General features: G+C 43.7%; 1 protein-coding gene across 9 annotated transcripts in view; it reads right to left on the bottom strand.

The window, feature by feature from the left end:
• Positions 1 to 21,622: 21,622 nt before the first annotated feature.
• MLLT3 (MLLT3 super elongation complex subunit) overlaps positions 21,623 to 27,420 on the bottom strand; it is a 157,823-nt gene continuing 152,025 nt past the window's right edge. For all 9 annotated transcript variants that reach the window (XM_080987832.1, XM_080987831.1, XM_080987833.1 and 6 more), the window contains one exon: positions 21,623 to 25,924. In XM_080987832.1, the coding sequence (XP_080843958.1) occupies positions 25,793 to 25,924 (132 nt within the window). In that variant the 3' untranslated portion in view covers positions 21,623 to 25,792. The remainder of the gene's footprint in view (positions 25,925 to 27,420) is intronic.

Raw genomic sequence — 27,420 nt, 5'->3', positions numbered from 1 at the left:
TCAGGGGTTGCGGCGCTAATCTTGCTTTACTGGCCGAGGGAGCCGGCGTACAGCTTCTGAGTCATGTGACCAGAGCAGCACACGGAAACGCCGTTTACCTTCCCGCCGGAGTGGTACCTATTAATCTACTTGCACTTTGACGTGCTTTCGAACTGCTAGGTTGGCAGGAGCTGGGACTGAGCAACGGGAGCTCACCCTGTTGCGGAGATTTGAACCGCCGACCTTCTGATCGGCAAGTCCTAGGCTCTGTGGTTTAACCCACAGCGCCACCCGCGTCCCCCCACCAACCAGTATCAGATGCCAAATAGCAGTGGTGGTAGTGGAGAACAGGATCAGCATACTCTTTGCATTCAGAAACAAGGTGCCTCTTTGTGGAGACTTAGGCTAGGAGTTTGTTTTCACTGATGGAGCTAAGTGCATAGTTCAGTTGCTCGAAAACCCATTCCTGATTTTCTCCCCAAGCCATTCTGATCTCTTAATTTAGTACCTGATGGTGGGCTTTCCTAGGGCATCTGGTTGGCTACAGTGGGCCATAGGATACTAGAATAGATAGACCTTTTGTCTGATCCACAAGAGCTCATCACATGATCTTCCTAGCCATGAATGATCATGACTATTTCCTAGTGAAATGGACCCCAAATTTTTTTGTCCATGGACCACTTGAAAATTGCCGGGGCCCTTGATGAACCACTTAATGGTTTTTTTGTTTTTGGCCTGTTGTAGCAATTGCAGTGCATTGTACTAGTGGTTGTGTGGCTTCTAATTGTATTTTATTGGTTTTTTTATTTCTTACGTGGCATTTTATTGTATTACAGTTTAAGTTCCATAGAGTTCATGTGGCATGTGTTCTTCAGAAACACACCATGGACCACCTGGGTGAAGCTCACAGACCACTGGTGGTCCACAAACCACAAACAGACAGGAACCCTGTCTCCTGCCACTAAACAATTTCAGACTTGATCTAAGGTCTTAGAAGAACCCATTTTTCTCTCATGTACAGTGCAGATTTGTCCTTGAACAAAGTGTTCTCCCTGTGCTGAGTAAAAAAAAACCCACCCCAACTTGTTCCCAAGAAAGGGGTACAATCAAAACCAAGAAATAAATATTTTATGTGTTAGCACTGTCGACTGAGAAGCCAAAAAGCCCCCGATATATTTCTAGAATATTCAGTCCGCATGCAACACCAGAATGGGAACTCCAGACTTTACACAAGGGATTAAAAATACTGATTCAACAACTTTGGTAACTATCCTCTAGCGGTTGCCTAAATCAGAGGCAGATGAAAAGCCAAAATTAAATGCATTTTCTCCCCGTTAATCAGATAAGATGCCTTTGATCCTTTGAAACACGTGTCGAGACAACAGTTAATAGATTTCAGCAGATTACACAATTACATTCCAAGATATCCACTGTCTCCAAGCAGTGCCCAGGGATGTATTCAACTGCCATGGAGTTATGGGCGGCGGGGGGGGGGGGGATGAAGGCTTTCTGGGGACTTAAGTGGAAATGCTGTTGTATCCCAAAGGCTGCATCTAATATAAGAAGGAAATGAGCTCTGCTGTCCCAAAGCTGAATGCAAATGGTATTATTTCTGGCTCCCGCCGAATTTCTATTGGGCTTTTGAAAACCAGTGCCTTGACCACAACTATGCTGTTTAGGTTACCTGTGCTAATTTGCATCACATGTTTTGCAATCTGTTGTCTTCTGCTCTGAATGCAACAGGTTGCAAAACTGCGGCACTGGTACAGTGCCAGATTTGCGTATAAGCTAAACAAGCTCTAGCTTAGGGCCCCACTCTCTTGGGGGCCCAAAAAAATTTAAAGGGAAAAAATGCCTGGATGTACATTTCCAAAATATAAGATAAACAAATAAAATAAAACCTACATACAGCAACAGTGGTTTGTGTTGTGTAGGCTCCTAGGATGTAAGTCATGGGCCCTGCCTGCTAGCCTGCTCCCTAAAATATCACTGGTTTGCTCATTTCTATATATAGGGTGCCTACATTCTGCATGGACTGGTTGCATGGCAACATGCGCAAATGGCTTTAGATACCTATGAGGTCCATAAATTACCAGATAGCAAATATACAACACAAAAAATTAAAAGACGCCTGCTTCATGGGAGAAAAGCAATGACAAACCTAGACAGCATCTTAAAAAGCAGAGACATCACCTTGCCGACAAAGGTCCGCATAGTTAAAGCTATGGTTTTCCCAGTAGTTATGTATGGAAGTGAGAGCTGGACCATGAAGAAGGCTGATCGCCAAAGAATTGATGCTTTTGAATTCTGGTGCTGGAGGAGACTCTTGAGAGTCCCATGGACTGCAAGAAGACCAAACCTATCCATTCTGAAGGAAATCAGCCCTGAGTGCTCACTGGAAGGACAGATCCTGAAGCTGAGGCTCCAATACTTTGGCCACATGAGAAGAGAAGACTCCCTGGAAAAGACCCTGATGTTGGGAAAGATGGAGGGCATAAGGAGAAGGAGACGGCAGAGGACGAGATGCTTGGACAGTGTTCTCGAAGCTACCAGCATGAGTTTGACCAAAATGAGGGAGGCAGTGGAAGACAGGAGTGTCTGGCATGCTCTAGTCCATGGGGTTACGAAGAGTCGGACACGACTAAACAACAACAACATTGATAGTTTATGTGCAAACCAGGATAACGTATGAACTATGACCTCCACTAAGGTGGCCCTTTCCCCAGGTTGCTGTAATCATGTGAGTCTCAGAGGCTGGCTGGATAGCCCCTGTCTAGTACCTAAATCAGTACAGGCACTGGCAGCATGAAACAGACTATTTCATTTTTTATTTTAATATCACGTCTTCACCATAAAGTGTCATTTCCAGATACAAAGCACAGACATGCTCAAAAACATCCTCAAAAGATTGCAGCTTTCTCTTAGAAAAAGCACTGATCATAAAAAGGCAGCTACAGTCTCAACTATGTGTGCCAAGACCTAAATTTAAGCTTAGTTATGAGGAAGGAAGAAAAGGTCAAGTGATTTTATGTTCTCTACTTCCCGAGATCTTCAGGGATGTTTTTTCTTTCTTTCTTTCAAAGTCCATGTCTTTTTAACTGTGAAGATATGGTGAACAATTAGACTGCTGCATTCGTGTTTCTCATGCATATAATGAGGCACAAGGTCAAATACTCAGCGCTGCCTCTATCCCAGGAAAATAAGACAAATTCTTCCCAGTGCAAATTTATTATAAAATGATTTTCTGCTCTGCTTCTTGATTTTCTGCTCTTGCTCCTTTTAGTGTTCTAGCGATTGACTTCTCACCCTTTCTTAACTACCAATTTGCTAGATTGGATTCATTATTCTTTGATTCCAATAAAGAGCTCTGTTTCCTCCTTGATAGAGAATGAAATTCCTACAGCAGGCTTACCGCCGCAGCTGGGTGGAAATTTCAAATGCCCAATCCTTTGATTCTGAATTTTTCATTCCCGTTAGCTAACTAGTTCTGCCGCTTTGAACTCACAATGCAAATTCCATCGTTAAGCTGATAGTGACGAGCTCCAGATGGTCTGTGTACCGTAATGTATGCTGAGATAAACATTTTTGGTATAATTAGTAACTCGCATTAGTTTTAAGAGAGAGGAAATTAATTTAGTTAAAAATGGATGTCGCCGCAGCTCTTTGGCTCCCCTCGTCACATTTTTTTACGAATACAGTCATTTCTCTCACACAAACTTCGATTAGCTGCCTACTTAAGCATTAATTACTGTTTATACACTGATGTAAATGGGCAGTAAAGTAGTTTTTAGTTATGCAAATAGTGGAATGAAGTCTGTTCTTATCCAGGAAGTCTTGGGCAGCATTTCCCAAGCTTCTGACAGTGTGGAATACTATTGCTCCAAATTTAAAATGGATGCAGTCTTTACTCTTGCACCTGAGAGGACCTCTTTTTTGAAAACATAAGTTTTTGAAAGGAGAGCCCATCTCTACAGCTCTTGGTTATTTCATCTTATTGCCACACATGGGCAACCTGTTGACTAATGTCTATGCAGTTCACTGGCTCCCTCCTCCTGGCTGGTCAATGGATTAGTGGTGAGAGCAGCTGACAAGTCCTCCAATCAGAGGTAAAAGGTAAAGGACCCCTGGATGGTTAAGTCCAGTCAAAGATGACTATGGGGTTGTGGTGCTCATCTCGCTTTTCAGGCCGCTGCAGGGGTACCTATTTATCTACTTGCACAGGCGTGCTTTCAAACTGCTAGGTTGGCAGGAGCTGGGACAGAGCAACGGGAGCTCACTCCATCGTAGAGATTCGAACCACTGACCTTCTGATCAGCAAACCCAAAAGGCTCAGTGGTTTAGACCACAGCACCACCTGCGTCCCCAGCTCCAATCAGAATGCTTCTTAGTTTTTCCTAGGCCTTATCAATGGGATGGTGGAAGTCAGGAATTGTGTAATGGGATTACCACACCCTCCCACATTTCTCCAATGAAATTTGGGGTGTCCTATTCAATAATAATAATAATAATAATTTTATTATCTATGTGCCACTCATGTGAATGGGTTGCCCCAGCCACTCTAGGCGATTTCCAACATTTATAAAAACTTAATAAAACATTAAACATAGAAAACTCACTTCCCTATCCAGGGCTGCCTTCAGATGTCTTCTAAAGTTGTATTGTTACTTTTCTCTTTGACTTGGGGGTGGCATAACTCCATCCCCTCCAACATTTCTCCAGTGAAAAGAGAGACGTCCTAAGGAAAAGCGGAACATTCCAGGATCAAATCAGAAACTGGGATGGCTTCTGTAAATCCAGCACTGTCCCTGGAAAACAGGGACACTTGGAGGGTCTGGATAATGGGACCCTATTAGAAGGAAGCAGCCCCAGAGGACAGATTCAACAAGCCAACTCCTTTGAGAATGCATTTATTAGCTACATCTTTATATGTGGAGCAATGGAATAATCCAATACTTCTTGCTGTAAAAATTAGCTATGGTAAGAGACTTCTTGGAAAAAGGCAAGGAATGATAGGCATTCCTTGGGCCAATGGGTCAGCCTTCTCTTTGGGTGGGCGAGTCCCCATAGAATCTTCCATTGTTCTGTTTATTTGCTCCTTGTGGCATCCTCGCAGTTTTGTGGTGGCACACTCTCACCTACCACCGCTCTAGGATTTCTTTCAGAAGCCTTCAGTCATCTGAAAAGTATTCATGAAACATTAATCTCAGTCACATCGCAGGGTGGCTCCATTCCTCCAGCAGAACCACCCAGCAAGCCTTAACAATAGCACATCGTAATGACTTCAAACCAATGCAGATGTGATTAGAAACAGTTTCGACACACACACCCTTGCAGGACAACATCTGGTCGATATTCTGTATCTGTCAATTCCTCAATGCCCTGACCATCTAATGTGGGTTGACAGCATCCATATCACTATTGTGCTTGTATAGAATCTAACACACTGCTGGCACACTATTTATTTTTGATGATGGAGATTGTTATTATTATTATTATTATTATTATTATTATTATTATTACTACTACTACTACTATTATTATTGATTAAATAAATAAATAAATAAATAAATAAATAAATAAACACCACCTTTCATCCAAAGATTACAGGGCAGTTGACAACATTAAAACACAAAATGCATAATACAGTCATGCCTCGGAAGTCGGACGGAATCCGTTCCCAAAGTCTGTTCGACTTCCAAAAAGTTCAGAAACCAAGGCGTGGCTTCTGATTGGCTGAAGGAAGCTCCTGCAGCCAATTGGATGCCACGGAAGCCCTGTTGGACATTCGGCTTCCAAAAATAGATCACAAACAGAACGGTCACTTCTGGGTTTGCGGCATTTGGGAGCCAAAACTTTCAAGAACTAAGCTGTCCGAAAACCAAAGTACGACTGTATAATGTATCTGCCCCTGGTGCCACAGAAGCTGGATCTCTCAGATTTGGGCCACTTTGGCCATAATGATGCCAGCTCAATTCTTTTATTTATGTTTATTATGTCAACCCCCCTCACTCCCTCTCCTCCTGTGTACCAACTTTGGTGGAAGTCTGCCTTATACAGAGTCAGACCCATTGGTCCATCTAACTCGCTACTTTCTAAACCAGCCAACAGCAGCTTTTCGGAGTTTCAGACATGAGGTCTCTCTCAGCCTCTTGTGGAGATTCCAGGGATCAAATCTAGGATCATTTGCATGCAGGGCAGATGCTCTCCTACAGAGCTCTAGACTCTTCCTGAAATGTAGATCTGCTGTGCTTCAGTTCTCGTTGTTTAAACTAGAAAACCTGTTACATCCAGAATAGGGAGCTCTGGATAAATGTCGGGTTGCTAAACAGGTAAAGGGACCCCTGACCATTAGGTCCAGTCGTGGCCGACTCTGGGCTTGCGGCGCTCATCTCACTTTATTGGCCGAGGGAGCCGGCGTACAGCTTCCAGGTCATGTGGCCAGCATGACTAAACCGCTTCTGGCGAACCAGAGCAGCGCACGGAAACGCCATTTACCTTCCTGCCAGAGCGGTACCTATTGATCTACTAGCACTTCATGTTTTCGAACTGCTAGGTTGGCAGGAGCTGGGACCGCGCAACAGGAGCTCACCCCGTCACAGGGATTCGAACCGTCAACCTTCTGATCAGCAAGTCCTAGGCTCTGTGGTTTAACCCACAGCGCCACCCGCGTCCCGTCGGGTCGCTAAGCAGGATTTTAAACCATGGTTAGCGAACCAGCATGAAGCCCTAGTCCCCACACCCTTTCTAGAGGAAACAGGGAAGTGTGGTTTAAACAGACCAGGATCACACCTCGTGTTACAGTAAGCACACAAGGGGAAGAGTGCGATGCTCATTCCAAATGTTGTGGACACCAGGATCATGACCTCCAGGCTGGCCCAGTCAGTCTCTAACCTTTACGTTTAGATATTTGAAATTGAAATATAGGTCTGAAGCGCTGTTGGGGGGAGATTATGCCGAAGAGAGTTTGGGTGGCTGGGTGCGCTGCAGGCAGGGATATGGTGAAGCCCCTCTCTCCTACAGATTGACCCCTCCCGGTGTGGCAGAGAAAAGGCAAAGGCTGTGGTTTCAGAACAGGAGTTAAGAGGTGCAACAGGGCAGTTATACACTTATTGGCTACTGTGCCAGAGAAAGCAACTGGGAAGAGGGGAATTCAGGGATACACACATTGTGTCCTTGTTTCTCAATTTGACCCTTTTACATGGTTTTGTAAAAATGGTCTGAAGCTCAACATCAAAAAAACGAAGATCATGGCCACTGGGCCCATCACCTCCTGGCAAATAGAAGGGGAAGAAATGGAGGCAGTGAGAGATTTTACTTTCTTGGGCTCCATGATCACTGCAGATGGTGACAGCAGCCAGGAAATAAAAGACGCCTGCTTCTTGGGAGAAAAGCAATGACAAACCTAGACAGCATCTTAAAAAGCAGAGACATCACCTTGCCGACAAAGGTCCGTATAGTAGTTAAAGCTATGGTTTTCCCAGTAGTTATGTATGGAAGTGAGAGCTGGACCATCAAGAAGGCTGATCGCCGAAGAATTGATGCTTTTGAATTATGGTGCTGGAGGAGACTCTTGAAAGTCCCATGGACTGCAAGAAGATCAAACCTCTCCATTCTGAAGGAAATCAGCCCTGAGTGCTCACTGGAAGGACAGATCCTCAAGCTGAGGCTCCAATACTTTGGCCACCTCATGAGAAGAGAAGACTCCCTGGAAAAGCCCCTGGTGTTGGGAAAGATGGAGGGCACAAGGAGAAGGGGACGACAGAGGACGAGATGGTTGGGCAGTGTTCTCAAAGCTACCAGCATGAGTTTGACCAAACTGCGGGAGGCAGTGGAAGACAGGGGTGCCTGGCGTGCTCTGGTCCATGGGGTCACGAAGAGTCGGACACGACTAAATGACTAAACAACAGTAACAACATGGGTTTGTATGTTTGGTAGCATTTCATGCACTGTGATTTGCTGTTATTCTTATTGATTATAGATTAGTAATTCTTTATTGCGATAAATGTAAACTGCTTAAGTATTATTAGCTGATGTTTAATTTTACTGTTTCCCATTGGATTCAAATGGATTGTTCAATATTGCTTTATTTGATATAAGCTGTTTATTTCAAAGTTATTGTGACTTTTTATATTGGATCAGATTGTGACTATTAATGTTTGATGTTTTATTGTTATTTTTACATGTGCTGGAAGCTGCCCAGAGTGGCAACCCAGCCAGATGGGTGGGATATAAAGAAATTATTATTATTATTATTCCCCACACCACATTTTCAGTCGGTTCAGTTCACCCACATTCAGTTGCCTTTGATCCAGTGTCCAGCGTGTTCACCGCCACCAAAAGACTTGGATTTCGTTTGCTTCTTCCCATTTTCTTCATGGGAATGAACTGCAGCCACATTGCCATAAACAAACATCTTAAAAGAGGAAGCAAAATGGAAGGCTTCATAAGAAACCCAAATATTAACCCTGTTCTTCTTTCTGTTTAAAATGGCACAACCACCCATGGTTTCTGCACATTGTTTTCATATTGTTTTGTAACAGGACACATCTGATTTCTGAGACTGTCCCTGAGGCAGCCACAAATGGCAACACTCAACCATTTCTCTTGCCTCTTCATCGCATTATACATGACAGAGCCCGTGTTGAACGGCTGAATCTAATTAATAGAGATCTGAAACACATTTGGGCATGCTTTTTAAGGTTGTGAAGGCTGGAACAGGAGGCCAAGTTGAGGTTTGATTAAATTGTGCACTGTGTAGGGGCAACAGTTAGAAAATTCAGTCCTATTCATTTTTATTTGCATGAAAATAAATAATATAGGTCAAAAACATACAACTATATATTAAACTATTTGGACAGGCTAACCAAGGTCTGTCTGTCTGTCTCTCTCTCTCTCTATATATATATTTGGTATCTCTGTCAAATGTGTGACAGAGAAACACTTGGATAAAAAGCTGGAGAGAGATATCTGAGCAGGAGAGCGATATCTGTGGTCTGATGTTTTGCACTCACATGTTCCATACACATTTAGTGCACGTTGAAAGCTCATGACTTCTCCCAAAGAATCCTGGGAACTGTAGTTTGATAAGGATGCTGGGAATTGTAATTCTGTGAGGGCTAACTACAGTTCCCAGGTTCCTTTGGGGGAAGGCTTTAAAGCATTAAATGTGATTTAACACCCACAGCTTACATTTAAAGCACATTCCGTTCAACTGAGTGTTCCTGAACATTAATACCCGATGAGTTTCAATGCAAAGGACCACCATGAATCAGACCAAGAAGTTGCGTTGGCTGTTGACCTTTCTAAATTATTTCCCGGCTCTTTCAGATACTAATCTCTTTATCCCAAGTAATAGAAGCTCAGACAATAAGAGATGTCCTCAGACAACACTAAAGAATATTTTAATCTAAATGGTTCCAAACTTATAAACTTCGGGCTACTGATGCTGAAGATATCCCTGCTAAAGAAATAAAATAGTAAAGTTACTCTGGAAGTCTGTTTTTGGAAAAAGGCAAATCCTCACCTGTCTTGTCACAAATAACTTTAAAAAAAAAAAAAAGAGAGTATAAACAAATATAAATATAAGTCAAGACTCAATTCCAGCCAAAGTCAGTAGGGACTAAATCCTATTCAAAGCAAGATAACTTCTGGTGGGCATCTAAAAGGGTAAAAGAATATTGAGAAATGATCTATAATGAATTGGAAAAAAATGTTTAAAAGTACTTCCCCCCCCTCCCAAAAACAGAGTCCTTTCTGTTAGCAATAATTCAGACTGAAATCCCCAGGTGTCAGAAAAGGTTATTTATGTACACAACAACTGCAGCCTGTGTTTTCTTAACCCAAAAATGGAAAATGAAGCGAGGTCCCAACCAAAGGAGAATGGCAACTTAAGTTGACAGAATATGCACAACTTGCAGACTTAACATATAGAATAAGAGAACATGAAGAATGCACGTTTAAAGAAGACTGGAAAACATTCATTGAATATATGGGAATTAATTGTATACAGCTGAAAACGCTGGCAGCATTAAGATAAACTCAACAGTGTAAATAAGTTTTGATGGATGCAATAATGGAATACTGAATGGCATAGTTTTTATAAAACATGCAAGGATTTAAGATACAGTGGTACCTCGGGTTACATACACTTCAGGTTACATACGCTTCAGGTTACAGACTCCGCTAACCCAGAAATATTACCTCGGGTTAAGAACTTTGCTTCAGGATGAGAACAGAAATCGTGCAGTGGCGGCGCAGCGGCAGCAGGAGGCCCCATTAGCTAAAGTGGTGCTTCAGGTTAAGAACAGTTTCAGGTTAAGAACAGACCTCCAGAACGAATTAAGTTCTTAACCCGAGGTACCACTGTATGTAAAATGAACCATGAAAGGAGAAGAAGGGAAGTCATTGATATTTTAAGGATGTAAAAATGAGTATTTAAAACAGAAAATTTAATAAAAATTATATATAAAAAAACAAAGCAAGAGAACTTGAGTGAGTAGATATTAAGTCTTGCTATTGTTCCTGGGACCCAATGATGACTTAATTGAGGCTCAGGAGTGAAAGATGAATACGTTAAAAAGGAGCAAGCAGCTAAAGAAAGTCTCCATCTTTTTCATACCACTAGCATCATGATTAAAACACACACACACACACCAATCAATCTGCTAGCCTTGTTAGGGATAGACCACATCATTTCTTCTAAATGTCTTCCGTTAGATAGGGAGGACAGTTTTGTCTCCTATTTCTTTGAATGGGAAAAATCTTCACATCTGAAATTAATACCTCAACTTGAGCCTTAGGGTCTTTTATAAGTAGCTCTATGAACTAGATAGAATCATGGTTCAGTTAGGTAAGACCCTGGTCTTCATGCTCTTTGGATGGTGAAGTGAGTGAAGAAATGCAGCTGAAAATGTGGTCAGCCCCCCATGCTGCATTTGGGGGCTGCTGCTGCTTATCATTTTCCTGAGTGGGGTCCCAGGCATGTCCCCAAATCCTGCCCCTATAGCCCCAATGGATATACTCTTATGCTTTTGTATACCTCCTATCTGGAATTATTCCCAACTTTTTATTATCATGCATACCATATAAGATGGTAGGAGCCCCTCCAGATGACGAATCTGCCTGGTTTGGGGGTCACAGTGCAAATGGTCTGTCAAATGGATGAAACTGAAATTATCACGGCTGAAGAATCACAGTATATATATTCATATTTGTAGAAAGCCATCTCCACTAGGAACTTCATTTTCAGGAGACTAGATTATTCTGAAAACTAACTTTGGTGGTTACATGCCACTCTAGGAAATCCCTGTTTGAAACAGAAATGTATTTTCAATCTATAATAATGAAAAATTTATAACTTTTAATGAGGATGTGTCAATCTGTACAGAGTTTTTCAATATTCAGCCAAGGAGTCTCCAGATTTTAAGTCTTTTACTTCCTGTTCCTTTTACAGCTAAGATTTGGAGGGGGAAAGTTGTTGCCCCCCCCCCCAAAAAGCTTGAATTTCTGGTGTTGCCCCCCCTTCATATATTTGGCTTCTGTGTCTCTACCTTTTAGCTGGTACATTCAATTTCTGACAGTGTGTTTTATTTTATTGCTTGGTGACTGTTTGATATGAGCGCCTTTTAAAACAGATCTGAGCCCAATAGTTGATAAAGGGCACACCAGAAATATGATTATTTGCTGTCATAGCTCCGTTGGTTAGAGCATGGTGTTGATAGTGACAAGCTTGCAGGTTGGATCCCCGTATGAGCCAGCTGCATATTCCCACATTGCAGGGGGTTGGACTAGATGATCCTCAGGGTCTCTTCGAACCGTACAATCTATGATTCTATATTTTTTGATGTGTTTATTAAGCGACTAAGGGCACTTCTTGTTTAGTCGTTTAGTCGTGTCCGACTCTTCGTGACCCCATGGACCAGAGCACGCCAGGCACTCCTGTCTTCCACTGCCTCCTGCAGTTTGGTCAAACTCATGCTGGTAGCTTTGAGAACACTGTCCAACCATCTCGTCCTCTGTCGTCCCCTTCTCCTTGTGCCTTCCAACTTTCCTAACATCAGGGTCTTTTCCAGGGAGTCTTCTCTTCTCATGAGGTGGCCAAAGTACTGGAGCCTCAGCTTCAGGATCTGTCCTTCCAGTGAGCACTCAGGGCTGATTTCCTTAAGAATGGATAGGTTTGATCTTCTTGCAGTCCACGGGACTCTCAAGAATCTCCTCCAGCACCATAATTCAAAAGCATCAATTCTTCGGTGATCAGCCTTCTTTATGGTCCAGCTCTCCCTTCCATACATCACTACTGGGAAAACCATAGCTTTAACTATACAGACCTTTGTCGGCAAGGTGATGTCTCTGCTTTTGAAGATGCTGTCTAGGTTTGTCATTGCTTTTCTCCCAAGAAGCAGGCGTCTTTTAATTTCGTGACTGCTGTCACCATCTGCAGCAGTCATGGAGCCCAAGAAAGTAAAATCTCTCACTGCCTCCCTTTCTTCCCCCTCTGTTTGCCAGGAGGTGACCAGTGGCCATGATCTTAGGTTTTTTTGATGACACTTCTAGACTGCTACTATTTTGTGGTGGGATTCAACTGTATACGGGCAAATTCTGGTTGAGTAACTAAAGTGAATTTGGCCTCTTGCACAACAAACCCACTTCCAAAACAAAAACAGAAACACCCCACCCATACTTTTTGTGGCAATGAGAGTGACAGGAAAATGCAACAGAAAGTGTGTGGTAACAATAACTTCCTGTGACATTGTATCACCTCCTCCCCTTACAAAAAAAAAATCCCAAATGAATATTCAGTAAACAGCTGGCATTGCACGAAGTTTTAAAGAAGGCTATGCAAACAAAGAAAAAGTGTTGGCACTGACCTTAAAAGCCCTAAACAGCTTCGGCCCAGTAGACCTGAAGGAGCATCTCCACCCCTATTGTTCTGCCCAGACCCTGTGGTCCAGCTCCGAGGGCCTTTTGGTGGTTCCCACACTGCGAGATGTGAGGTTACAGGGAACCAGGCAGAGGGCCTTCTCGGTCATGGTGCCCGCCCTGTGGAACACCCTTCCATCAGATGTCAAGGAAATAAACAACCACCTGACTTTTAGAAGACACCTGAGAGCAGCCCTGTACAGGGAAGTTTTTAATGTTTGATCTTTTATCGTGTTTTTAATATTCTGTTGGGAACCACCTAGAGTGGTGGGGAAACCCAACCAAATGAGCAGAGTATAAACATTATATTATTATTATTATTATTATTATTATTATTATTACAGTGGTACCTCGGGTTACATACGCTTCAGGTTACATATGCTTCAGGTTACAGACTCTGCTAACCCAGAAATATTACCTCGGGTTAAGAACTTTGCTTCAGGATGAGAACAGAAATCATGCTGCAGCAGCAGCGGGAGACCCCATTAGCTAAAGTGGTGCTTCAGGTTAAGAACAGTTTCAGGTTAAGAACAGACCTCTGGAACGAATTAAGCTCTTAATCCGAGGTACCACTGTATTATTATTATTAAATCCGGAATAATGCTCAACCAACTGGTCATCTCAGCTGAAAATTTCAACAGTTGCCTTTATACAAAGAAGTAAACCTGGATTACAAACTGCTTTGCAACCCAAGTTTGCAGTGTTGCCTTGTCCCTGCAGAGGTGCTTCTGCAAATGTTGATAGGCTTGAGTTGGTGAGAAGACTTAGTCATTTGCCACAATTTGGTGTTCGCCTCCACAGTGCAGGTGCAGAACTGGCCCTGCTTGGCACTATAGAGAAAAGGGAACCTGAAGCATCAGGTACAGTGGTACTTCAGGTTAAGCACTTAATTCGTTCCGGAGGTCCATTCTTAACTTGAAACTGTTCTTAACCTGAAGCACCACTTTAGCTAATGGGGCCTCCTGCTGCTGTTGCACCACCGGAGCCCGATTTCTGTTCTTATCCTGAAGCAAAGTTCTTAACCTGAAGCACTATTTCTGGGTTAGCAGAGTGTGTAACCTGAAGCGTATGTAACCTGAAGCGTATGTAACCCGAGGAACCACTGTACAGTGAAATTCCCAGAGTGGCTTGGAATGGGCTCCATCTTGCAATTGTTATTAATAGCATCTAGAAATTCGTAAATCTGGCTGCTTCCTTTGGGTTTGTTAAGTGGTCTCCACAAACACAAACACACATGTTGTGATTCAACAAACCACCGCAACCTATGTTGCCATGGAAAGTCAAATTACCTTATTCAACAAAGGGAAACGTATTGGATTTCCTGGTGTTTTAGGATGCTAGACATAACACACACAGGGTGTGGTTTCTTCTTGGAAGCCTCCACAAGACACTCTCTTTTACTGCCAGTCAGTTAACAAAAGCCATCAGAACAATGCAGTTTTCTCACTCATTTGAGAAACTTCAACTACCACTTTCCCCCCTTTTTTTCTTGACACACCAAAAACTTTGACATTAAATATTTACATAAAACGAACACTTGAGTTTATCTGTTTCCACTCGGTTTAGCGTTTACAGACTTGCAGCGCTGTCTGGAATCAAGATTCTCTGTTTAGTCTAAAAGCCTTTCAGCATGAACGGGGTTTTTTGCACCGTAAAGGAGCATTCGTTTCCTATTTATTGCAGAGAGTGCGGAGCTCGCCAGAAGGTAGCCTTTCTGGCTTGAGGATATGTCAAGGCCAGAGATGAAGACTAGGCATGGACCTTGGGGAAAATGCTCCTTTGCTGGAGCCATTACTCCTGGGTCTGAAGACCTTGTCATCTCTTATTGTTACTTTGTCCATTTCCATCATTCATAGTCATGCCCATAGGACCATCTTCAATTGAGTCTGGTGTCCCCTTGCCTCTCAACCTCTGCTTCCTATTCCACTCTTTGTTCTCCACAGCTGTTTAGCTCTTGGCCAGCATGACTAAGCCGCTTCTGGCGAACCAGAGCAGCACACAGAAACACCATTTCCCTTCCCGCCGGAGCGGTACCTATTTATTTACCTGCACTTTTTGGAGTGCTTTCGAACTGCTAGGTTGGCAGGAGCAGGGACCAAGCAATGGGAGCTCACCCCGTCGTGGGGATTTGAACCGCCGACCTTCCAATGGGCAAGCCCAGGAGGCTCAGTGGTTTAGACTGCAGTACCACCCGCATCCCTAATAATAAATAATAAATAAACATCACAACAATATCTTCTGACACAGCAAGCCTATGTTTTCCATCTATTATATACAGATATCATGATAAAAGGGACGCGGGTGGCGCTGTGGGTTAAACCACAGAGCCTAGGGCTTGCCGATCAAAAGGTCAGCGGTTCAAATCCCCGGAATTGGGGGAGCTCCCATTGCTCGGTCCCTGCTCCTGTCAACCTAGCAGTTTGAAAGCACATCAAAGTGCAAGTAGATAAATAGGTACCACCCCAGTGGGAAGGTAAACGGCGTTTCCATGCGCTGCTCTGGTTCTCCAGAAGCGGCTTAGTCATGCTGGCCACATGACCCGGAAGCTGTACACCAGCTCCCTTGGCCAGTAAAGCGAGATGAGCACCGCAACCCCAGAGTCGGCCACAACTGGACCTAATGGTCAGGGGTCCCTTTACCTTTTTATCATGATAAAAAATTCCTCTTCTATCTAGCATGGGGCCACTTCAAATATAAGTGGAGTAAATCAGGGGAGCAAAACCCAAGAGCAGTAACTCGGGGAGCACAGGGAATCTGAGCGTCATTCTCACCATCCCACCCTCCTCTCTTCCCTTGGCTCCATTACAAGAATGCGCATTTCATTACTTGTAAGGAAGTTTGCATTTTAGGAGAGGGGAGAATTCAAAGCACTTCATAAAAACTGTAGACCTCTCTAAGCCCCCAGCCTCTCTGCAGATTGCCATCTTGTGTGGCATTCGCCCAACTATAGATACTCGTCCACAGGCTTAATTTCGAAACGAAGCTCTCAATAATGACGCGCTAATGAAGAATGAACTTGAAACAGGGTTGCTTCTCTCCCCTTTACCTCCCATACAAAGTAGCACTTAAAAACGGAGAACTTTGAAGGGGGATTATTTACAAAGAAAGTAAACCAGACACCATGGATAAGGCATTGCTTCTCCCGCCCCTCACTGCTCATCCCCCAACAACAGAAACCCCTGATATGCAACAAAAATTATGAGCCGTCATCACACCTCAGCTCCTTGCCATGATGCTTGGAACAGGGCGGAATAAGCTCCAATATTTAAATGAGTTAGTAAAGGCTCATTCTCTCGTGGAACTAAGAGGGAGGCTGCTTGATCCTTGAGGATCTCTGGGCGAAGCCTCGTAGCTCCCCTAAGCCATCTTGCTGCATTTAGCGCTATTCCGTCTCTGCTCCGAGCAGACCACCCACTCAGACAGAAATACACAAACCACATGGTCCAGGAATGTCTGTGCCCGAATCAATATCAGCATTACGACCTTATTACTTGAAGCAGCCTGGCTTTTAGCACAACTCATTTGTTTTCTCTTTTCTTCCTGCTCTTTTGATTTCTTAATAGTATATTCTTTACACACACACACACACACACACACACAAAGGGGGGGAAATCTCTTTTAAAGAGGCAAACATTGCCACGGGAAGAAATATAGTTACTACACTTCCTTCTTTTGTCCCTTTTGATCCAAACTTTGCTTCTCCTTCCACATCTTAATGGAAACACACACATGACGACTTTATGGTACTGGCTGTGAATTATATTCCCACCAAGCAGTAATTAAAAAGCATCACAAGAGATGACAGTGCATTTAAAAAAGAGCATTTAAAAAAGGAATACCGGCTTTGCAGTCTGAATTAAAAACAGAGTGGAGCATAATAGAAGTTCCTAACATCATGTAAGAAAACAGAGAATGCATTTTTTTCACTGTTAAATGCTGAGTATACAGTGAGCAAAAAGCTCAATTTGACTGAAATGGGGGGGGGGGGACCATGTCTATTTTGTACGAATGCCATTGCTTGCATCTGACCACCACATGGTGTCTCCTGTTCATCAGTGGTAGGAAATGTGTGACCTTCCAGAGGTTGTTGGAGCTCCAATATCTGAAGGGCCAGAGGTCCCACCCATTCCTGATTTATTGGGAACCAACCAAGGTGAATCTCCCCTCATCCCTGCATTACATGTCTGCTCAAGTGTTCAGCTCCCAGGCAAATAGGTTTTGGACATAAATCAGCCCCTTAGACCTCCTTGATATATATTTTTGGGTGCCACGTTTTAGGATGTAGGGGTCACAGTGACCGCAATATTCTCAGCAATCCTGCCACATTCTGTAAAAACAGGTACATAGGGTTACATTATTAATCTCACAGCTCAGATGAGGCTGAGACAAGGGCTTGTTTTCACGCCACCTTATGAATTCACGGCTGAAAGGAAATGCAAACTGAGGGCCTTCCTTCAAGTATCCGCCATGATTTATACTGGCTAGTTCTCAATGCATGTCTCTGCATAAACTTTTAATTTCCAGACAGTGTTCACATCCAGCATTGGAACTGCGTGGCCCATAATTCAGGGCACGAAACTGACCATTGAGAAGATGAGAGATTGGGCATTTTGAGTTATTCTTAAACCTGCTGTGTCTAATAACAAGCCATTTGTGAATTGGTTCTCAGAGGCGTGAGGTCAATGGACTAAGGGGACTAGGCTAGTCCTCTAAATGTTGCCTCCTTCCGAAGGCCCAGGAAGCTTCTGCCCAATTTATGGAATTAGGTGTGATAGTCTGATGGGGTCCAAAAGTCCTCCCACCACCCTCCCAAAACCCACATGGCTTGGGGAAGGAGGGAGCAGGGCTCCAGCATCCTATCAGAGGCCTGCTGCCTCCTTCTCAAAGCCCAGGAAGTTTCTGCCCAACTTAGGCCCTAACTATGAAAAGTTTCACTGCATGCCATTTTTAGACTTTCCTAGTTATGTGGCGCTGTGGGTTAAACCACAGAGCCTAGGACTTGCCGATCAGAAGGTTGGTGGTTCAAATCCCCGCGATGGGGTGAGCTTCCATTGTTCGGTCCCTGCTCCTGCCAACCTAGCAGTTCGAAAGCACGTCAAAGTGCAAGTACATAAATAGGTACGGCTTCAGCAGGAAGGTAAACGACGTTTCTGTGCGCTGTTCTGGTTCGCCAGAAGCGGCTTAGTCATGCTGGCCACATGACTCAGAAGCTGTACGCCGGCTCCCTCGGCCAGTAAAGCGAGATGAGCGCCGCAACCCCAGAGTCGGCCACGACTGGATCTAATGGTCAGGGGTCCCTTTACCTTTACCATACATTTGGTTTACAATCTATTGGGAAGTATCTTAATTCCTTGCTACTTTCACTCAGTGAGGTACAAGCATCTTTGTTCATGACACCATACACTTTTGTGCTTTGGGGGATTCCCATATGTATTTCTATGAATGTATACAATGCAACTTGGAATTTTATATTTAAAAATGGATTTCAAAATGCAGATGTTTTCTGTTTTCAGATATAATGGCCCTTTCTAACCTGGATTTGCTTTCGGCATGGAAGTCAAATGGGGCCACCCAAAAATATGATGGTGGTTTCAAGAGGTACAGAATGTTGAAGGGTTGGGGTTGGGGAGAGGAGAAAGAATTAGTCCACTCAAGCCTTATTAGTCTGGAAGCAGGGGGTTAGGTTGGGGAGAATGTGTGTCGCCCAGAGTGGCTGGGAAAACCCGGCCAGATGGGCAGGGTACAAATAATAATAATAATAATAATAATAATAATAATAATAATAATAAAAAATTATTATTATAATGGTTCTGGGGCTCAGGAGTGTTTGATCACACAGCAGTATAAAAAAGTAAATCAAAAGCTTCCTTACCTGACACATCAGCATTCAGCCCGGACACTGGGATCCAGCGCGGAGGGCCTTCTGGCAGTTCCCTCATTGCGAGAAGTGAGGTTACAGGGAACCAGACAGAGGGCCTTTTCAGTAGTGGCGCCCACCCTGTGGAACACCCTCCCTTCAGATGTGAAGGAAATAAGCAGGTATCTTATCTTTAAAATCCATCTGAAGGGAAGTTCAGGGAAGTTTTTAATATTTAATGCTGTGCTGTTTTTAACATTTGATTGGGAGCCGCCCAGAGTGGCTGGGGAAACTCAGCCAGATGGGCGGGGTATAAATAATAAATTATTATTATTATTAACTTCCCTTTCGTAATATCTGGTGCAGCTTACCTGTGTCACAATAACAGAATCCGGCACTTCAGCCCCGTTTTAAAGGGCTACTGCTGTCGGTGGTGAAGCTCACCATTTCCAGTACCAGATGCACCTTTTAGTAGTGTCTAGATTGGCCTGAAGTGGCACACCAAAACTGCACATTTTGGGTAACTTGGTTTGGAAGAGAACATTGTTAAATCCAGTATCCACACCTCTGCTAGCAACTCTGACCTAAATAGTAAGGTAAAGGGACCCCTGACCATTAGGTCCAGTCGTGACCGACTCTGGGGTTGCAGCGCTCATCTCGCTTTATTGGCCGAGGTAGCCGGCATACAGCTTCCGGGTCATGTGGCCAGCATGAGTAAGCCGCTTCTGGCGAACCAGAGCAATGTGCAGAAACGCTGTTTACCTTCCCGCTGTAGCGATACCTATTTATCTACTTGCACTTGACATGCTTTCAAACTGCTAGGTGGGCAGGAGCAGGGACTGAGCAACAGGAGCTCACCCCGTTGTGGGGATTCAAACTGCCGACCTTCTGATCGGCAAGCCCGTGGCTCTGGTTTAACCCACAGCGCCACCCGTTTGGCATTAAATACATTCCCAAACAATCCCTAATATAGCAGTTAATTTTCAGAGATGGTGTGGGTCAATATCTCCCTAGAGCACACATCCTTGGGTTGGAAAGCTCTGCCTGTCGAATTCCAAAGGTGCCAAAGTGCTGCGGTTACTTGTGTGCTCAGATATACTCTTTTTCCTGTCCTTGCAGGTTCGAGGACTGAACTCTGATGCTGAAGGGGCAGACATGGGCAAGACGAAGAAAAATTTGGTGCCCCAAAATATATTTTTATTTTCACAATAATTCCTTTTGGTACTGTTGCTTTCTTCTTTCTGGAAAAAACGGTGCTGGTACCCACCTGAGGGCCATTGTGTGCCTGGCAAGAAAGAGCAGGGCAAAGAGAGGGTGGCTGGCAAGAAAAAGAAGAGGCCACGATTGATGAGCAGAGAGCAAGAAAAAACAAAACAAAACCCAAGAGGGAATAAGTGGGGCTGACAGTCATTCTGAACCTGCGGGAGAAGCAGGCAAAGCATAGCAGCCGCTCTTGTGATGGAGCTGGATTTCTCCAGTGTGGTGTAGTGGTTAAGGGCGGTGGACTCGTAATCTGGTGAACTGGGTTCGATTCCCCGCTCCTCCACATGCAGCTGCTGGGTGACCTTGGGCTAGTCACACTTCTCTGAAGTCTCTCAGCCCCACTCACCTCACAGAGTGTTTGTTGTGGGGGAGGGAGGGAAAAGGAGATTGTTAGCCGCTTTGAGACTCCCTAGGGTAGTGATAAAGCGGGATATCAAATCCAAACTCCTCCTCTTCTTCTCTTTTTCAGTTTTCTCCTCAGAAAAACTATGGTGGGTGCCTGGCTTGCTCTGTTCTCCTCCCACCCCCAGCCACACTTTCCACCCCCCCCCCCGGCTACCATTTGCTTCTCAGTTCCGGCAAAGTTGCTCCCAGCGGGGCTGGGAGGGAGACAATGGCATGAATTGGCCGTCTCCTTTGAGTCCTCATGATGGGGTTTGGGTTGGAGTCGCCTCCACCTTGATGACTGAAGGGGGGGGTGAGAGGGAAATCGGGGGGAGGGAGGTGTCATGCCACCATTTGCAGCATCGGCAGGAGGAAGCAGCAGTGTCAGTGGGGAGGCAAACCGGGAGATGGCGGTTCACCATGTGTCCTGCCGCTCTCCGATTTGAAAAATGAGGTGATGGTACAGTGGTACCTCTGGTTGCGAATGGGATCCGTTCCGGAGCCCCATTTGCAACCTGAGCAGAACGCAACCCATATCTGCACGTCCACAGGTCGTGATTCACCGCTTCTGCACATGACGTCATTTTGAGCGTCTGCGCATGCGGCGAAACCTGGAAGTACTGTATTTTTTGCTCTATAAGACTCACTTTTTCCCTCCCAAAAAGTAAGGGGAAATGTGTGTGCATCTTATGGAGCGAATACTGGCTGCGCAGTTATCCCAGAAGCCAGAACAGCAAGAGGGATCGCTGCACAGCGATCCCTCTTGCTGTTCTGGCTTCTGAGATTCAGAATATTATTTTTTCTTGCTTTCCTTCTCCAAAAACTAGGTGTGTCTTATGGAGCAAAAAATACAGTAACCCTTTCCAGTATTTCTGGGTCGCCACGGGACGCAACCCGAAAACGCTCAACCTGAAGCAAACGCAACACGAGGTATGACTGTACTGTGTACTGTTGAGTACTGGCAGAAGAAAACCCCACTGGATCTTCTCGATATTATTTTGTGCCCCCTCAGCTCTGTGCCCTATGCACGCGAACCTTCCATATTGCTCTAAATCTGACACTGCTCAGGGCTAAATGTTCGGTGTTCTTGCACTGAAAGGGGAACAAAGCTGCTGTAAAGTTAGTAAGTTTATGCTGTAGCATTTTAACCATCCTTAAAGTATGAATTCCCCACATAGCCAAGAGACTGGGTTCCGGTTAGATAAATGTGACTATTTGAAGTTAATTGAAAAAGGATTTATTTTGTTTCAGCATACAAAATAACTAAGTAATTTTTTTCCCCAAAAAGGACACCACTTACCAGCTTTTATTCTACCAGAATTTTGTGGAAAACACTCTTCACTTTCAACACACAAATGCAGCTGAAATGTGTTTATTCCATCCTCATTCTCACCAAACTAGAGAACTAACATTTTATAAGGGTGACTGATGAACTACATGCAAGTCAGAGTTAAGAGTCTACTGTAATTGCAGTAATATTCCCTTTACATAGTTAACCCCTCCACCCCCACAAATTCTGTACACCAGCTACTATTTTTGTGGCTCCAAGGACTTATTTTGCCAGGTTTTTATAAAAAACAAAAACAAAATAAAAAGTGATTTGTCCAATATATACTCAAAGTTATGCGGGCCTGTGCTCCTTCCAACAACCTCTTAAAGAGTTTTTGCCACAAAATTTAGTTAGAAAAGTCAAAATGGACCAAAAAAAAGCACACACTTTTTTGTGTTCAACTGAAATGAAACATGTCGAATGTGCACTATTAAAAAAAGTGAAAGATAGCCTTTTCAAACGTTTCATATAAAAATGTTAACAAAAGTGTAAAAAATACCCCACTCAGACACCCCCTCCACACTCCAACATCACATCATATGCTTGATGCTAAGAGATTTCAAAAACCTCCCACTCCAACAATTGCACATTAATTAACATGTGGACTTAAAAAAGAACGTAACGCTTCAAGTATGTTTCATGCCAATCATCAATAAGAGTCATAACATTACTGAAGAAAAAGTACACTTGTTCTTTTGGAAGCCTGAGAAAGACTTTCCATAGATTATGGTCAAACAACATTTTAATTTAAAAAACAAGAACACCCACCCAAACAAACACACATACAAAAAAGGAAAGGGAAAAAAAAGGAAACAATTTCTTTGGACTTAAAGAAACAGAGTTAAGAATTCCCATTTGATTATGAAGAAATACCCCTAAAGTAGGAACCTAGTTTTTACACTAACGCACAAAACCCTGCGCATGGAATGATGAAACTCACAGATGCTTCTACAGGTTGACTCTGTGGCAACAGCTGGCAGCCGGCAAACAGACAGACACTGGGAATACGGTGGCTTCTCAAACACAGGCTTTTTTTCTTTTTTCTTTTTTTTAAGGCTGACAGATCCTTTGGACCCTGAAGTATTTCTTAAGCAACATCTTTCATATGAGGGTAAAAACCGAAATCCTAACTTGAATGGCTTCTTCCAGTAAGTGTCTCCTCCCCAGCCTCCTGTTTCGTAATGGGTTTCTGATTAGTTCAATGAAAGTAATATTTTTAACCAAAAAGAAATATTTCTGGAAGTTAGGGTGGTCAGGGATATATGGTTTTTTTCAGCCGGAACTCAGTTCTGGCACCTCTCTGGTGGGAGCCACTGGCATTCGAAGAGAATAAGGGAGGTGTTCATGGTGAGTTCCGGCACCTCTTTTTCTAGAAAAAATAGCACTGAACGTTGCAGCGTGTTTAGCCAATTCAGAACCTTTTAGGGAGCAATACTAAGCTCCTGAAGAGGGCGACAGAGGGTCCTTTGAATGTTGCGGACCTCCGCTCTCTGCCAGCGGAGTGGGAGGTCTGAAGGTGAAGAAGGAGGTTTGCCGTTGGAGGCCTCCTTATTGCAGCAACTGGGGATAAAAAGGGGGGAATTGTGGATCTGCCAGATCCGAAGCTCACCTGTTCCACTGACATGACCCCAGGGAGGGAGGAAGAGCACATCAGCCCTGGAGCTGGCCTCTCATTTTCCCTGCTATCAAAACCAAGGGGAGGGGGGGAAGTGTGTAGTGGAACAGCAGAGCTGGGTGGGAAAAAATCACATTGGGCAACCAATGTGCCCTTAGGGTTTCAGAAAGTACATGGGTGGACGAGTCTAAAAAGGCCGGGAACACCAATTTTCACGGCCCTCTAGAGAGCATGGTAACTCGTCTACCAGAAATCACGTATTTAGTGTTAACTCTGGAAGTGTAGACTCGATTCGGACCAAACTAAGCCTCCAAGGGCAAAATATACATCAGGAATAAACATATTGCAGTAGAATCGAATTTACTGCAAAAAGGCTAAACATATCGAACTACAGTGGTACCTCTGGATGTGAACGGGATCTGTTCCGGAGCCTCGTTCGCATCCCGAGTAAAACGTAAGACGCGCCTGCGGGTCGGGTTTTGCCGCTTCCAAGCATGCGCGTGACGTCATTTTGAGCGTCTGCGCATGCGCCGAAACCCGGAAGTAACACGCTCTGTTACATCCGGGTCGCCGCGGAGCGTAACTTGAAAACACTCAACCGGAAGCACATCTAAACCGAGGTATGACTGTAAATGAGCCACTATACGCTCCAGAGGGCCGTGGAAATATGTGTCCCAGGCTTTTTAGCTTTGTCTACCCATGTACTTTCTGAAACCCAAGGGGCGGGCGCATTGGTTGGCAGGTGTGAAATATATTGGCAATATTTTCAGCTTTCCTACTCCACTCGTGGGAGGGGGGCCTGCTGCCTACCTTCTGCCCTGGCTGGTGCAAGTCTGGCAGGCATTAGGAAGTGGCAGTTCTTCTGCTTTCCCCACCAACCAGCCATAGGATGCTCTGTTATCCAACTGAAAATGTTTTCCCTTAACTGCACAGCAGATTATTATTTTTTGAAAAATATATATTTAATACAAGTACTTACAAAAACTGCGGATGACAGGTGTCGTCTTAGAAAAGGCACCCCCCTCTTCATTTCAATACAGAAGGAAATGTATCTTCTAAGATGATGCCTACTGCGATATATGCATGAATCTTCTAAAAATAAGGAAAGTAGACTTCTATCTTCAGAAGTATTGTTTATTCACATGCAAACTTCTGCAGGTGTAATTGATTAATCAATTAAAATTAACATGATTAATCAACTATTATTTTTTTATTGGGTTGACAGCCCTACGATCAATGAACGTTACTTAACAAGTAATGAAATTTTGAAAGTTTCCCATCCTGTCATCGTCTAACGGCCTAAATGAAAACGTTTTAATTGATCGGGTAGAAAAAGAGCCAAAACCGAAATCTAAAGTAAACAGATTATAATATACTGAATGAACAAAGAACCAAATTTATGCCTCTATTTTTAGTAACAAAAATGAATGAACTGCACACCTGGGCAGTTGAGTGCTGGAACTCCTAAGTAATAAATAGCTCCAAATTAAGGACTTTCTACAACATTTCCATAGAAAATGGGACTAGTTCTCTCTCTCTTTTTTATGGCAAACTTCTAGAGTGCTTCCACTTTTATGGTATCTAATAACACATTAAAACATACACGAAGATGTGGGTGGAAAAAATGCTGGATTTAGGATAGTATACAGTAACACTTCTTTCCTTTTCATGAACGTCCTACCGGTTTATTGACTAAGGCTAGAAAGCAAGTCGTGGTTCTATTTGGCGCATTTTCTACTGTGGTCCGAGGTCAACACACAAGGGCAGCTGATGGGGGGGGGTGGATTCTGCTATGGCAGACTGAACAGTAAAAAAAGGAGAGACTTTTTTTTTGCCACCCCCGCTCCCCAACTTGGCATCTCGTTTTGGGGGGACTGTGGAAACGGAAACAAGACGACGGGGCTTTTAAACTGGTCAAGGGAATACCCAAAAGTCAGGAAAAAGTGGCGTCCAAACAAGCACAAGGTCAGAAGGCTTTTGACAGCGGTGGCGCTGGATCAAAGGAGAGAATACACAGGACACAAGGACTTGTAACATCTGGTAGAGTCCTTCCCTCAAGGACTTCAGAATATGCGTATGCAATAATAAATAGATCAGTTATGTAATAAGGCAGTGTGTTGAACATGCATTCGTCTTGTGGCCTGGAACACCACATAGAGAGATACATGATATCATACACATTCATTAAGTGTTTTTTTTTTCAAGGCTATCCAGGCTAACTCTTCCAGAGCGTTTCCTTGTTGAGAAGAGCAAATCCTCTGAGGCTTGTCACATTTCTTCTCCTTTATCAAGAGATGACGACTGGCTTTAAACAAAATAATAAAGCTGAAGAGAGTTGGTTGGTTCCGTTTGTTTGCTGCCATTTTGGTTGCATCACTCTGAATGTTTTATTTCTTTTTTTAAAAAAGAGAGAGCACAGTTTTCGATGCAGCCAGCTGCCGTGTGCTCAGGATGCTCCAGCCGTTTCCAGGTAACTCTGTAACTTCCTAACTGTGGTTTTGTCCAGGGAGCAAAGGTCAAAGTCAAAGGTTGTGTTTGTGATATGAAAATGTCCCGTTTCTTCTATGAGGTTTACAATCTGTCGTTAAAAAGAAAGAGAGAGAGAGATAAAATGTTACGTATAAATTGAAAATTCTGCTCCTTTCACAGAAAGGGGTGGAGAACCTGTGCCCTTTCCACATGTCATTGCAGGGTTTCCCAAACTTTTATCTCCAGCTGTTTTTGGACTACAACTCCCACCATCCCTAGGTAGCAAGACCAGTGGTCAGGGATGATGGGAATTGTAGTCCAAAAACAGCTGGAGACCTAAGTCTGGGAAACCCTGTGTTACTGGATCCCAGGTCCCACCAGCGGCATACAGCATGGCCAGTGGTCAGGGATGGTGGTAGTTGGACTTCAGCAACATTCAGAAGGTACCAGGTCCCCCCACTTTTGCCTTCTTGTTAAGGGAGTTTTGCCATGCAAAAACACCTTCTAAATCTCCTGCGAGATCTTTGGGCAAGATCCACTTCCAAAGACTCCACCATGCATTACAACATTTTAGAAAGACAAAGGAACTCCTTTCCGCTCCCCAGTCAAGCTCTTGCAGGACGAACTTCTTCGTTAGAAACTTTTTTGGCTGACATCCAAAATGGTTTATCTTCTGATTTTGCAAAATGGCATTGTGAATTGACGGGCTTTGTGGATCAGTTTTCTTTCACGCCTATTGTTTGTGCGTGTTCCTTGTACTGTCGTGGAAAAACTTTAAAGCCATTAAACTATGCGTAATATTTTTGTATGTGTCATCTAAGCAGTGGCAGCGGCGGGAAAAACAGTAAAAGTAAAAATTGCATCCTTAAAATAACTGATTAAAACAAGTGATCCTATCTTTTGTAAAACAGTTTTAGGTCATTTACAATCAAGCGGTGTATAATTTTCACAAAATAAACAAACTATAGAATGATGTTTTCCTATCTGCCTTCCTGGGGATTGCCAATATGAATGCATGAAAGTGCCTTCTGTAGAACGATTGGTAACTCTGGCACAGAACAGTCTGCTCTGACTGTATTCCAGCATCTCATCCAGAGGTTTCCTTTAGCCCTATTAATTGTCTGAAATCCTTTTTAACTGGAGTTGGGAGGGCCTGAATTTTGCAAAGCATGCACTCTGCCAGAGAGCTGAGGCAACTGCTAATGCATGCTTGTTTTACAATCAACATACATTTATAGCAGTCCAGTTAGTTTTGGGGCAGGGAATGTAGCTGTCTAAATTTTACTGCCATCATTGTACGGCAAGAAATGAATCCCTCTTCTTCCTACAGACATCTGCAACCTACTTTAGGTTTTCCTTTGACTCCCTCTCCTATGAGCTGAACTATCCAAAGTTCACTTTTGCTTTATTTCAAATGCCAACATTCAATCTGTTGCTCGTTTACAGTTGACCAAGAAAATCCATTCGGACTGCAACATTAACTCCCATTACTGCATCAAATTGCCAGGTCTGTTGAGTTACATTATAAAAGTTGAGCTGAAACTCTGCCTTGTGTCCCTGCCACATTTTGAATTATTTCAGCAGATGGAGTTTTCCTGTTTTAAG

The sequence above is a fragment of the Podarcis pityusensis genome (genome assembly GCF_964106645.2).
Source record: "Podarcis pityusensis genome assembly, chromosome: 17".
In the NCBI taxonomy this organism is placed as follows: Eukaryota; Metazoa; Chordata; class Lepidosauria; order Squamata; family Lacertidae; genus Podarcis; species Podarcis pityusensis.
Note: the sequence above shows the minus strand (reverse complement) of the source record. Positions and strands in the feature narration are given on the sequence as shown.